The following is a 14,159-nucleotide window of genomic DNA, read 5'->3' as shown; positions in this document are numbered from 1 at the left end:
CTGTTGTCTCTGATGTCATGGACACTGGTCTCACTACTTTCCTGGACTACAATTCCCATAATTATTTGGTGCACTGCTCCTCCTTGTGGATAGGGGGAGAGCTGTCTTACTGAGACAACATGTAGTCCAGGAAGGAAGGTGAGCCCAGTGTCCATGACATCAGAGACAACAGGCTCACTGCTACAATCTAAAATATCTAAAACCACATATTACACACATAAAGACCCCCAGGAAAGTGATCTAAAGCTTCTAAACGTCATTAACATATATCTTTTTGTACAAAGGGTGAAGTGTCCCTTTAAGTACCAGCTGGTCTTATGAATCAACTTCACCGTTTCCACGGCAAAAACAAAACGCAGCCTGCATTATTTGTCGGGTTATAAGCGACGCTGCCAAAATACGTATATATATAGCCTACGTTTATTCAGTTGTATAAAAGTGTTTCATCCGATCTAGTGGAGATCCAATCTTATCTTCGGATGGCTATCTGTTTAACCCATTTTGGGCGAGAACCCCTTTTGGTGTTTGGCATTGTGTTATGCTTTAGCTTAGCTATTGAAAAATAGCAGATCTACAAGCTCATAGCGCGCTTGTAGGTCTGCTCTTTTTTAAAGTGGACTGCTCCATCTTTGATTGTGTGTGCACGCGCGCGCTTTCAGTCGCTTTAGTCTCCAACCGTGACCACCGTGTCTGGTGCAAACGGCCAGGAGCCTCATGGCGGTCGTAGTAATGGCGCCGGCCGGTGCAGACAATAACATCCGGTCCAGAGTAAACACTTTAAGCTGACACAACATCCGGTCGCGGCGTTTTGGATCTTCAAAATAAGGGTTGAACAACAGGGCGATATCCTGGCATGTTATTAATTAAATCCCGGCGGAAATTGTTGTGTTAAGACCTGGAGTTGTGGCCACAGCAATTGGCCAATCACAAGCCCTATACGTACGGCATCACTGCTAACTGCTTCTCTGACACACACACACACACACACACACACACACACACACACACACACACACACACACACACACACACACACACACACACACACACACACACACACACACACACACACACACACACACACACGTGTACATTTACATAAATGTAAACATTTACCATAACTTACTGTGTACAACAAGCAACAAGTTAGTATATAAATGAATTAGTATATCTAAATACATACATACAAATAATATTAATATAGAAACACATTTACTACAACATAAACACAGATTAATTTATGTTTCTTACCATACATCGCTGCGCCACACACACACACACACAGACACACACACACACACAGCTGCACAAACAGATTCTCTCACGCTATCTCTTGGCTTACTATAGCTTACATTAAAGTGCAATATCTTTAAAATGCACGCTCTCTCTCACACACACACACACACACACACACACACACACACACACACACACACACACACACACACACACACACACACACACACACACACACGTGCTCTCTCTCCCTCACACACGCACACTCACAGAGATGATCCCTCCTCCGCTGTAATCTGTGGATGCATTTATTTGTTAATCCATCCATCCATCCATCCATCCATCCATCCATCCATCCATCCATCCACCCATCCATCCATCCATCCATCCATCCATCCATCCATCCATCCATCCACCCATCCATCCATCCATCCATCCATCCATCCATCCATCCATCCATCCATCCATCCATCCATCCATCCATCCACCCATCCATCCATCCATCCATCCATCCACCCATCCATCCACCCACCCACCCATCCATCCATCCATCCATCCATCCATCCATCCACCCATCCATCCATCCATCCATCCATCCACCCATCCATCCATCCATCCATCCATCCATCCATCCATCCATCCACCCATCCATCCATCCACCCATCCACCCATCCATCCATCCATCCATCCATCCATCCACCCATCCATCCATCCATCCACCCATCCACCCATCCATCCATCCATCCATCCATCCATCCATCCACCCATCCATCCATCCATCCATCCATCCACCCATCCATCCATCCATCCATCCATCCATCCATCCATCCATCCACCCATCCATCCATCCACCCATCCACCCATCCATCCATCCATCCATCCATCCATCCACCCATCCACCCATCCATCCATCCATCCATCCACCCATCCATCCATCCACCCATCCACCCATCCATCCATCCACCCATCCACCCATCCACCCATCCATCCATCCATCCATCCACCCATCCATCCATCCACCCATCCATCCATCCATCCATCCATCCATCCATCCATCCACCCATCCATCCATCCATCCATCCATTTTCCCCTGTGAGGGGTGGGAGAGGCTGGACTTTGAATTTCTCTAACTATAAACTTTCATGACAGCAGAACAGCCTAAGTACAAATATAATTTATGAAAAGCTACTACAGTGAAGTCTGTTCACAGAAGTTGTTGTAGGATATGTGGGGATTATCTGACGAGGTACCATTTGAGGGGGCAAAACCTTACATATACTAAATAATACTAAATCATTTATAGGGTCAATATAAGTAATATAATATAGCCTTTCCACAGGAGTATCTTTTTATATTTTTCCAAAAAGAATACAAACAGCCAATAGCATATTATTACAAAGTTATCCCCCTCACTGGGGAAAATTCCGGGAGGAAAAACGGGCAAACACCGGGGCGAGTAGTCCAGTATTCCTAGCTAGGACACCTTATATGGGCCAACAACAATCTCAACAAAAATGCCGGAAACACGTATAGGTTTTCGTATCATTTCAAATGGACTAAAAACTGCCTTTAGTCCAACAGTTGCTGCGTGCGCGTGTCTTCTGTCTAATCTACGCCGGGGTTCAACTGGTAAAACTGGTGGCTTCTTTTGGCTTGTTTTCCTAGACCCGGCCGGCAGGACCTGGCAACACTGTGGTTCAGAGTGAGGTGGTGTGGATAAGGATCAGGACCTGGCAACACTGCAGGGTTCAGAGTGAGGTGGTGTGGATAAGGATCAGGACCTGGCAACACTGCGGTTCAGAGTGAGGTGGTGTGGATAAGGATCAGGACCTGGCAACACTGCGGTTCAGAGTGAGGTGGTGTGGATAAGGACCAGGACCTGGCAACACTGCAGGGTTCAGAGTGAGGTGGTGTGGATAAGGATCAGGACCTGGCAACACTGCAGGGTTCAGAGTGAGGTGGTGTGGATAAGGATCAGGACCTGGCAACACTGTGGTTCAGAGTGAGGTGGTGTGGATAAGGATCAGGACCTGGCAACACTGCGGTTCAGAGTGAGGTGGTGTGGATAAGGATCAGGACCTGGCAACACTGCGGTTCAGAGTGAGGTGGTGTGGATAAGGACCAGGACCTGGCAACACTGCAGGGTTCAGAGTGAGGTGGTGTGGATAAGGATCAGGACCTGGCAACACTGCAGGGTTCAGAGTGAGGTGGTGTGGATAAGGATCAGGACCTGGCAACACTGTGGTTCAGAGTGAGGTGGTGGTGTGGATAAGGATCAGGACCTGGCAACACTGTGGTTCAGAGTGAGGTGGTGTGGATAAGGATCAGGACCTGGCAACACTGCAGGGTTCAGAGTGAGGTGGTGTGGATAAGGATCAGGACCAGACGCGTCACGTTCCTATAACGGCGGTGGGTGCCACCCCCGCCCTCCCATTTATACTCTCTACCTGGCAGCAGAACAAAAGCCACCTTATTAGCATTTGAATGCCCATGGGCGGCGGCCCAACACCTCTCTGGCCAGCGCCCGACGCTGCACAAATATGTGACTACGTGACATTTTCATTCAGGACAGTCACTATACAGTGGGTGCATATTCTGCTATTAAAAGTTTAAAACAGAATGCCAGTGGGTGCAGCTGCGCTTCTGCACCCCCGGAGTTGACGCGGCTGATCAGGACCTGGCAACACTGCAGGGTTCAGAGTGAGGTGGTGTGGATAAGGATCAGGACCTGGCAACACTGCGGGGTTCAGAGTGAGGTGGTGGTATGGATAAGGATCAGGACCTGGCAACACTGCGGTTCAGAGTGAGGTGGTGTGGATAAGGATCAGGACCTGGCAACACTGCGGGGTTCAGAGTGAGGTGGTGTGGATAAGAATCAGGACCTGGCAACACTGCAGGGTTCAGAGTGAGGTGGTGTGGATAAGGATCAGGACCTGGCAACACTGCGGTTCAGAGTGAGGTGGTGTGGATAAGGATCAGGACCTGGCAACACTGTGGTTTTCGTCGACTAAAACTAAGACGGAAAATGTTCGTCGACTACCTTTTTTCACGGACAAAAACTAAATAGAAACTAAATGAAAACTATGCTATGTTGACTAAAACTAAGACTAAATATACTGACAATTTCGTCAAGAAATAAAAACTAGACTAAAATGGACTAGTAGACAAGGGATCCAGTATAAGTGAATTTACACTTGGTTGCATGCTGAAAATAGTCGATCTACAAGCTTGTGGGCTTGTAGATCGACTATTTTCAGCAAGTGTAAAATCTGTCATTTCGACGGCATCAAGGCCCGACAAAATAAATTTTAGTCGACTAAATAAACTGTAGATTTAGTCGACTAAAATTGCGTGACATTTAGTCGACTAAAACTAGACTAACACTAAGACATTCCAGGTGACTAAAATGTGACTAAAACAAAAAACTATTCAAAAGACTATGACTAAAACTAAAATCAAAATGTGCTGCTAAAAACAACACTGCAGGGTTCAGAGTGAGGTGGTGTGGGAAGGATCAGGAAAGTGGTGGAACATTAATCTCTCTCTTATGACTGGAATTAACGACACTTTACTTTATCTGTCACATGGTTTAACTTTAACCCATTTAGGCCTGAAAAAATGTCTTTTTTTTTAAAATGTATTTTATTTTTTCTTCTGAAAAACCTCATGTTTCTGTATCAGTGGTTCTCAATATTTCATGTCACAAGAACCTCAAAAATTATATGTATTTGGCCGCCGACCCCCCCATCTGAACCCCCCAGGGACCCCCCCCCCCCCTTTCAAAAAATAGCAGACCTACAAGCTCGTAGCGCGCCACTCGGTGGCGCGCTATGAGCTTGTAGATCTGCTATTTTTTCAATAGCTAAATAATAAATAATAATAATAAACATAATGTTTGTTGATTGAAACACCAAAAAGGGGTTCCCGGCCAAAATGGCTTAATCCATTTAGAGTCTTCTAAATCCAGTTTTCTGAAAAACATTATGTTTCTGTCAGTGGTGTTCAAACCTTTTATAGAATGATCTGCATTTGGCCCCATGACCCCCATCTGAACATGTTGTTCCATCAGGGACCTCCCAGAAGCAAAGATTTGAGTTAAAAAACGTTCACTGTGAAATAATATATTAAAAGATTTTGTTGCCACATTTTCACGAATGTTAAAAATAAAATAGCAGATCTATACAAGCTCGTATAGCGTGGCACTCGGTAGCACCACGCTATACGAGCTTGTAGATCTGCTATTTTTTTCAATAGCTATATAAAGTGTATAACATAATACAGTTAAAACTTAAAACACAAAAAGGCGTTCGTTCCCGTGTGCAGAATGGGTTAAACAACACGTTTGTATAGACCGGGAGCTCTCTCACATGATTTAAACCATTCTGGGCGGGAACCCCTTTTGGTGTTTTAAACATTATGTTATAATTTAGCTATTGAAAATTAGCAGATCTACAAGCTCGTAGCGCGCCACCGAGTGGCGCGCTACGAGCTCGTAGGTCTGCTATTTTTGAAAAGTTGTGAAAATGTGGCACAACTCTTTGAATATATATTTCAGAGCGAACATTTTTAACTAAAATATTGGCTTCTGGGGGGTTCCTGGAACTACATATGTTGAGATGGGGGTCCGTGGCCCAATAGAGATAATTCTGGGGGTCCTTGACATGAAAAAGGTTGAGCACAAGTGACATAGAAACATGGGTTTTTCAGAAGAAAAAAAATTGGATTTAGAACCTTTTCTTTGTCGACCTCAGTCCAAAATGGGTTAAACCACGGGTCGGCAACTTTGACCAAGGAGAGGGTCGCTACATGTTGGGGCCACATTGGGGGGGCCAGAGGGGCCACATTGGGGGGGCCAGAGGGGCCACATTGCATTTCTGTCGTAGCAAAAATAGCCAATCTACAAGCTCAACTATACATGATCTATAAAGCTCACGACGAAACGATCTTCAAGCTCATATGAATGAAATGATCTATACAAGCTCACGACGACAACAAGCAGACATGACACTTAGGAAAGTGTAGAGATCATCAGTGTGTGTGGTAAATGGTAAATGGTAAATGGTAAATGGTGCATTTATATAGCGCCTTTATCCAAGGCGCTATACATAGATTGTGCATTACATTCACCCATTCACACACACATTCACACACCGATGGCAGCGGAAACCATGCAAGGCACCAACTAGCACATCGGGAGCAATTAGGGGTGTGTGTGTGTGTGTGTGTGTGTGTGTGTGTGTGTGTGCGTGTGTGCGTGTGCGTGTGTGCGTGCGTGCGTGTGTGTGTGCGTGTGCCTGCGTGTGTGTGCGTGTGCGTGTGTGTGTGCGTGTGCGTGTGCGTGGTTCAAAGGTCACCTTCAGGGCCCTGGTGGTCCAACACAGAGGCACAGTCCTGCAGCAGCCTCCTCGGCGCCTGCGGCATGGTCGCCGCGGCGACCGCCCTGGGCAACGATCCCATACCCCGAGGGAGACGGGGCAGACTGGGCATGGTGGGCAGACCCCGGCAGGGGAGTGACATGGTGGGCAGGGTGGGCATGTGGACCCCCCTCGGAAGTGACATGGTGGGCAGGGTGGGCATGTGGACCCCCCTGGGAAGTGACATGGTGGGCAGGGTGGGCATGTGGACCCCCCTGGGAAGTGACATGGAGGGCAGGGTGGGCATGTGGACTCCCCTCGGAAGCGACATGGAGGGCAGACTTGGCATGGTGGGCATGTGGACCCCCCTCGGAAGCGACATGGTGGGCAGACTGGGCATGTGGACTCCCCTGCAATGGGAACATCGGGGTTAGTTTTGAGTTCAAAACAAAATAGAACCAAGGCGTGCACAGATAGACACTATAGGGACACCATGGTGACATTGATCAATTCTTGATTAAAAAAAAAAGCTTCTAATACATTATTTATGACCTAAAATCTATAAATCTCACACTATTAAGGCAACCGGCCCGGTTCCACGCGCTGCACAAGGTGCCCTTTTTTCACTTGAGCACCTGCCCCCCTCTAAATGTCTGTGCACGCCACTGTCCTGCCCCTCTAAATGTCTGTGCACGCCACTGTCCTGCCCCTCTAAATGTCTGTGCACGCCACTGTCCTGCCCCTCTAAATGTCTGTGCACGCCACTGTCCTGCCCCTCTAAATGTCTGTGCACGCCCCTGTCCTGCCCCTCTAAATGTCTGTGCACGCCACTGTCCTGCCCCTCTAAATGTCTGTGCACGCCACTGTCCTGCCCCTCTAAATGTCTGTGCACGCCACTGTCCTGCCCCTCTAAATGTCTGTGCACGCCACTGTCCTGCCCCTCTAAATGTCTGTGCACGCCACTGTCCTGCCCCTCTAAATGTCTGTGCACGCCCCTGTCCTGCCCCTCTAAATGTCTGTGCACGCCACTGTCCTGCCCCTCTAAATGTCTGTGCACGCCCCTGTCCTGCCCCTCTAAATGTCTGTGCACGCCCCTGTCCTGCCCCTCTAAATGTCTGTGCACGCCCCTGTCCTGCCCCTCTAAATGTCTGTGCACGCCACTGCCCTGCCCCTCTAAATGTCTGTGCACGCCCCTGTCCTGCCCCTCTAAATGTCTGTGCACGCCACTGTCCTGCCCCTCTAAATGTCTGTGCACGCCCCTGTCCTGCCCCTCTAAATGTCTGTGCACACCCCTGTCCTGCCCCTCTAAATGTCTGTGCACGCCACTGTCCTGCCCCTCTAAATGTCTGTGCACGCCACTGTCCTGCCCCTCTAAATGTCTGTGCACGCCACTGTCCTGCCCCTCTAAATGTTTGTGCACGCCACTGTCCTGCCCCTCTAAATGTCTGTGCACGCCACTGTCCTGCCCCTCTAAATGTCTGTGCACGCCACTGTCCTGCCCCTCTAAATGTCTGTGCACGCCCCTGTCCTGCCCCTCTAAATGTCTGTGCACGCCACTGTCCTGCCCCTCTAAATGTCTGTGCACGCCACTGTCCTGCCCCTCTAAATGTCTGTGCACGCCCCTGTCCTGCCCCTCTAAATGTTTGTGCACGCCACTGTCCTGCCCCTCTAAATGTCTGTGCACGCCCCTGTCCTGCCCCTCTAAATGTCTGTGCACGCCACTGTCCTGCCCCTCTAAATGTCTGTGCACGCCACTGTCCTGCCCCTCTAAATGTCTGTGCACGCCACTGTCCTGCCCCTCTAAATGTCTGTGCACGCCCCTGTCCTGCCCCTCTAAATGTCTGTGCACGCCCCTGAAGGCTAAACTAAAACGGAAGACACTGTGGTCACTAGTCTGGACACTGTGGTCACTCTGGGTAGACTGGACACACTGTGGTCACTCTGGGTAGACTGGACACACTGTGCACGGTCACTCTTTGAAATAGCTAAATTGTCTCATTCTGAATTAGACTGGGTAAACATATAAGCTTGGCTTCACCATTCCGCCCAGTTGATGTTCTGTCACATTTTATTACTATTATAATAATATCATAAAGGTTGGACTTGTTACCGCTGCCACTGTTGCGTCATCGGAAAGTCCCCAGAACACCTGCCCCTTAAAGAGAGGAATGAAGAAATTATCAAAATAACATCATATGAATAATATATGTTGGGCAGTACAGTACAGTACAGTACAGTACAGTACAGTACAGTACAGTACAGTACAGTACAGTACAGTACAGTACAGTACAGTACAGTACAGTACAGTACAGTACAGGGTAAATGCAGAGAGAGACATGGGATGAATTCTGGATGTATATGAACCTTAAATGAACATTAATTTATTTGTTTTTATTTTCATTTTAACTGTTATTCGTAGGGTTTATAATGTTGATGCTGATTTGTACTGGACCTACACACTAAACCCAAGCGTTTAGGTTCTGAACACATATTAAACACCTAATTGTAACACTTTTTAAACGTGTCAAGGTGTTTAGATTATAAACAGAAGAACATGTTTAATCCCTGTAACACTTTTTAAACACATAAACGTGTTTAGTTTTTACAATCAAAGTCAGTCATATAGGTGTTTAGAATTTGAACACTAGGTGTTCTCGTGAGGTGTTTGAGTGAACTCGTGTTCTTCTGTATTTTATGACCATTAATAAACACTTAGGCATTTTATTATTACACACATGGTGTTTAGGTTAAACGTGTCACATGTTCCAGGGATTTACAGTGTAGATCTTGTACAATTTTGAAAAACAAATAAAAGTTTCAATTATATACAAAATTATAATAAGCAGTGATGACTAAAACTAAGACTAAATATAGTGACAATTTCATCAACAAATAAAAACTCTAAAATGTTAGGAAGGGACTAGTGGACGAGAGATCCACTATAAGTCATTTTACACTTGGTCACATGCTGTAAATAACAGATCTACAAACTCACAACGCGTCGCAGCGCAACTATTTTCTTTAAGTATCAGTCATTACGACGGCATCATGGCCCGCCACAATACATTTTAGTCGACTAAATCAACTGTAGATTTAGTTGACTAAAATCATCATATAACACTAAACTTTTCAGGTGACTAAAATGTGTAAAACAAAAACAATCTAAATTTGCTGCCAACACTGACTGAGACGAAACATGTTCGTCGACTACCTTTTTTCACTGACTAAAACTAAATGGAAACTAAATGAAAACTAAGCTATGATGACTAGAACTAAGACTAAATGTATTGACAATTTCGTCAACAGATAAAAACTAGACTAAAATGTTAGGAAGGGACTATAGTGGACAAGAGATCCAGTATAAGTCATTGTCTTGTTCTTGGAGATCTTGTAGAGCTTGTAGATCGGCTATTTTCAGCAAGTGTCAAATCAGTCATTACGACGGCATCAAGGCCCGCCAAAACACATTTTAGTCTGTAAAACAACTGCCCTTTTACCCGTCTGTAACGTATTTTATGGTAAAAGGGCAGTTGTTTTACAGATGGGTGAAAGGGCAGTTGTTTTACAGACGGGTAAAAGGGCAGTTGTTTTACTAGACGGGTAAAAGGGGCAGTTGTTTTACAGACGGGTAAAAGGGCAGTTGTTTTACAGACGGGTAAAAGGGCAGTTGTTTTACAGACGGGTAAAAGGGCAGTTGTTTTACAGACGGGTAAAAGGGCAGTTGTTTTACAGACGGGTAAAAGGGCAGTTGTTTTACAGACGGGTAAAAGGGCAGTTGTTTTACAGACGGGTAAAAGGGCAGTTGTTTTACAGACGGGGTAAAAGGGCAGTTGTTTTACAGACGGGTAAAAGGGCAGTTGTTTTACAGACGGGTAAAAGGGCAGTTGTTTTACTAGACGGGTAAAAGGGAAGTTGTTTTACAGATGGGTAAAAGGGGCAGTTGTTTTACTAGGCGGGTAAAAGGGCAGTTGTTTTACAGACGGGTGAAAGGGCAGTTGTTTTACAGACGGGGAAAAGGGCAAATGTTTTACAGATGGGTAAAAGGGGCAGTTGTTTTACAGACGGGTGAAAGGGCAGTTGTTTTACAGACGGCTGAAAGGGCAGTTGTTTTACAGACGGGTAAAAGGGGCAGTTGTTTTACAGACGGCTGAAAGGGCAGTTGTTTTACAGACGGGTAAAAGGGCAGTTGTTTTACAGACGGGTAAAAGGGGCAGTTGTTTTACAGACGGGTAAAGGGCAGTTGTTTTACAGACGGGTGAAAGGGCAGTTGTTTTACAGACGGGTTGAAAGGGCAGTTGTTTTACAGACGGGTAAAAGGGCAGTTGTTTTACAGACGGCTAAAAGGGCAGTTGTTTTACAGACGGGTAAAAGGGCAGTTGTTTTACAGACGGCTAAAAGGGCAGTTGTTTTACAGACGGGGTAAAAGGGCTTTTAAAGTCCCCTTTGATGTGTGTGCACATCCCTGCCTCCCTCTCTCTCTCTCCCTCGCTCTATTCTGGAAATGCATGCACGGTACCGTTGATGGAATATTGGCTGATGATGTAATGAACATGGAGTGTATCAATAAATCACATCAATAACTCATTCTGACATGAACATGAGTGAGGTCACACTATCGGACACCACGCTGCCACAGCCACTGTGTGATCATTACTGTATAGATGAAACATAATTTAGCCCTTCGCTATAAACCCAGCGTCATATACTGTAGAGGAGAGTTGTGTGTAAATGCCTCAACTCCCACAATTCAAAGTGATCGTCAGGGTATAGGGTGGTGGTTGGTCCCCGGTTCAAATGGGATCCTTTTTGGGGGATCGTGGCCTGAAAAGGTTGAGAAACCACGGCTCTAAACAATACTAGCATCCGGAATCCACAAAGCATGCTCTCAGTACAGACACATGACAAACAGACAGACAGACAGACAGACAGACAGACAGACAAGAGTAGCCTTCATGTTATTCATTTCCTTCAGATTTATTGTATTTCACATGTGATATATTTGACAGTTATGTACAGGGTGTAGTTCCACACATCGGCCAGTAGGGGTCATCATCACCACTCTTCATTAATCAAAACACTGTCACGGGAGCCTTTTCTCATGCAGCCAATCACAGCCCACCAACCACACAACACCAGCTTAAAAAAAATAACCCAACAACAGCCAATGGCGTGACAGCATGGCTATAGCTTAACCTTATAACCTCATATTTAAGGAAGACACCGACCAAATATGGCTTGAACGTCCTGTCCCCGCCCATTTTGGTGACGTCTACGGATACCATTGGCTCGAGCTCAGCCAATGGGGGGCGGCGGGGAGATGAGGGGACGGCCGGCGTTTTTTTTCTTTTTTTTTTAGATATATTTTTCTTTGTACTTTGTACTAGTATCACACCAATCTCACCAATCACACTAGTACTAGTGTGATTGGCTATAACTTGATAAATTACGGACATTTGGATTGGATATTTTGATAAATTAACCCATTCTGAACGGGAACCCATTTTGGTGTTAGCATCATGTCATGCTTTAGCTATTGAAAAATAACAGATCTACAAGCTCATAGCGCGCCACCGAGTGGCACGCTACGAGCTTGTAGGTCTGCTATTTTTGAAAAATCAAAGAACGACTGACATTCTTTTTTTTAATCTGATCTCAGGTCAGAATGGGTTAATCGGACCCAGTGTGTGTCCCAGTGGAAACCTCGTATGAATCTGATCTCAGGTCAGAATGGCTTAAGAATAATATCTGGGGCCCAGGCCGTAGCGTAACGGTCTGGGCACCGGACTGGTAATCCAGTCGCAGTGTGCCGCGGGTTCGACTCCCGGACCCGACACGGCCTTTACTGCATGTCATCCCCCCATCTCTCTCCCGTTTCCTGTCAGCCTACTGTCTGTCCCTTCAAAAATCAATAAAAGGCGTAAGCCGCAAAAAAAAAATCTTAAAAAAAAAAAAAGAATAATATCTGGATCGGCTATCTTGATAAAATATAAGCGTCTGTTTCGTCTATAGGCCTACTTGTTGGTGCTGGCGCTGGTGTCATGAACCGGGCCGGGCCAGAATAGCAGATGTGCACGCTCAGCAACAAGTCCCTCTGGAGCGTTTGTGTTGTCCTTTTGTCTGACGGTTAGTAGACCGTGCTAATAAAGTCATCAATCAATCAATCAATCAATCAATGCGTTGTGAGCTTGTACATCTGCTATTTTGTATCGAGCACCGAAGGCTGACATAATTTATACAATCCTAACTGGGTCGCATTTTTCTGTATTCCCATAGACTTTTTTTTCTCTTAAAAAAATTAAATAATATCGTGTCACATAAGAACTTATGGATAATGAAGAATCAACCGACAGCGAGAAAACGCTAATGTCACCGCCGCCTAATTAAGTACAGTTTACACAGACTGTAATCAAATAATATGACTATAAAACGATTCAGAGAGACACCTCCCCGAGATTATCGCAGTTTGTTTATTTTTTTGGACCACAATTCTTATACGAGACGATATTATTCGGAAATGACCCGATGTTATTCTATGACCTCCGCGACCCAGAAGGGGATGAACGAGTGATGTCAAGACATTTGCTGCCCTAGAGCAGTTGGTTTTCAACCAGGGGTCCTTGAGGGGGTTCAGGTGGTCCCCAGAGGGTTCAGGGACCCCCAGGGGTCCTTGAGGGGGTTCAGGTGGTCCCCAGAGGGTTCAGGGACCCCCAGGGGTCCTTGAGAGGGTTCCAGGTGGTCCCCAGAGGGTTCAGGGACCCCCAGGGGTCCTTGAGAGGGTTCCAGGTGGTCCCCAGAGGGTTCAGGGACCCCCAGGGGTCCTTGAGGGGGTTCCAGGTGGTCCCCAGAGGGTTCAGGGACCCCCAGGGGTCCTTGAGAGGGTTCCAGGTGGTCCCCAGTTAAATGACGGAGAGTTAAACAAATGGACCCTTTTCAGATCTTTTCAGATCTATCAGATCTTTAACTCTTGAGAGCTATAAAATGAAACCAAATGGACCCGTCCGTACGGCTCCATTTGGTTTAATTTTAGGCTCTCAAGAGTCACATTATCGTTAAACATCTGCATTACTTTAATTTGCAAGAAGTCTAAACACAATAAAGAGAATGTAGAATAATTGTTATTTTGGTCAAAAGTAGCCAAAAGCATGGAATCATGGAATCTTATCCGCAACGACAAGAAAATAGTCAACGTGTTGTTTGGGTCTGAGAGGCTGAATGTCATCAACATTTGAGGCTAAATGTCATCAACATTTGAGGCTGAATGTCATCAACATTTGAGGCTAAATGTCATCAACATTTGAGGCTAAATGTCATCAACATTTGAGGCTAAATGTCATCAACATTTGAGGCTAAATGTCATCAACATTTGAGGCTAAATGTCATCAACATTTGAGGCTGAATGTCATCAACATTTGAGGCTAAATGTCATCAACATTTGAGGCTAAATGTCATCAACATTTGAGGCTAAATGTCATCAACATTTGAGGCTAAATGTCATCAACATTTGAGGCTGAATGTCATCAACATTTGAGGCTAAATGTCATCAACATTTGAGGCTAAATGTCATCAACA

At 45.8% G+C, this 14,159-nt stretch overlaps 1 protein-coding gene across 1 annotated transcript in view; it reads right to left on the bottom strand.

Moving 5' to 3' along the window:
- LOC310853830 (protein EFR3 homolog B-like) overlaps nt 1–6,731 on the bottom strand; it is a 30,451-nt gene extending 23,720 nt beyond the window's left edge. Inside the window, exon 1 of the mRNA XM_083758303.1 lies at nt 6,591–6,731. Coding sequence (XP_083614429.1) covers nt 6,591–6,723 — 133 coding nt within the window. The 5' untranslated portion in view covers nt 6,724–6,731. The remainder of the gene's footprint in view (nt 1–6,590) is intronic.
- Nucleotides 6,732–14,159: the final 7,428 nt, after the last annotated feature.

Source organism: Protomyctophum parallelum, assembly GCF_964188405.1.
Source record: "Protomyctophum parallelum genome assembly, chromosome: 23".
NCBI classification, from domain to species: domain Eukaryota; kingdom Metazoa; phylum Chordata; class Actinopteri; order Myctophiformes; family Myctophidae; genus Protomyctophum; species Protomyctophum parallelum.
This window is presented reverse-complemented; position numbering and strand designations above follow the sequence as displayed.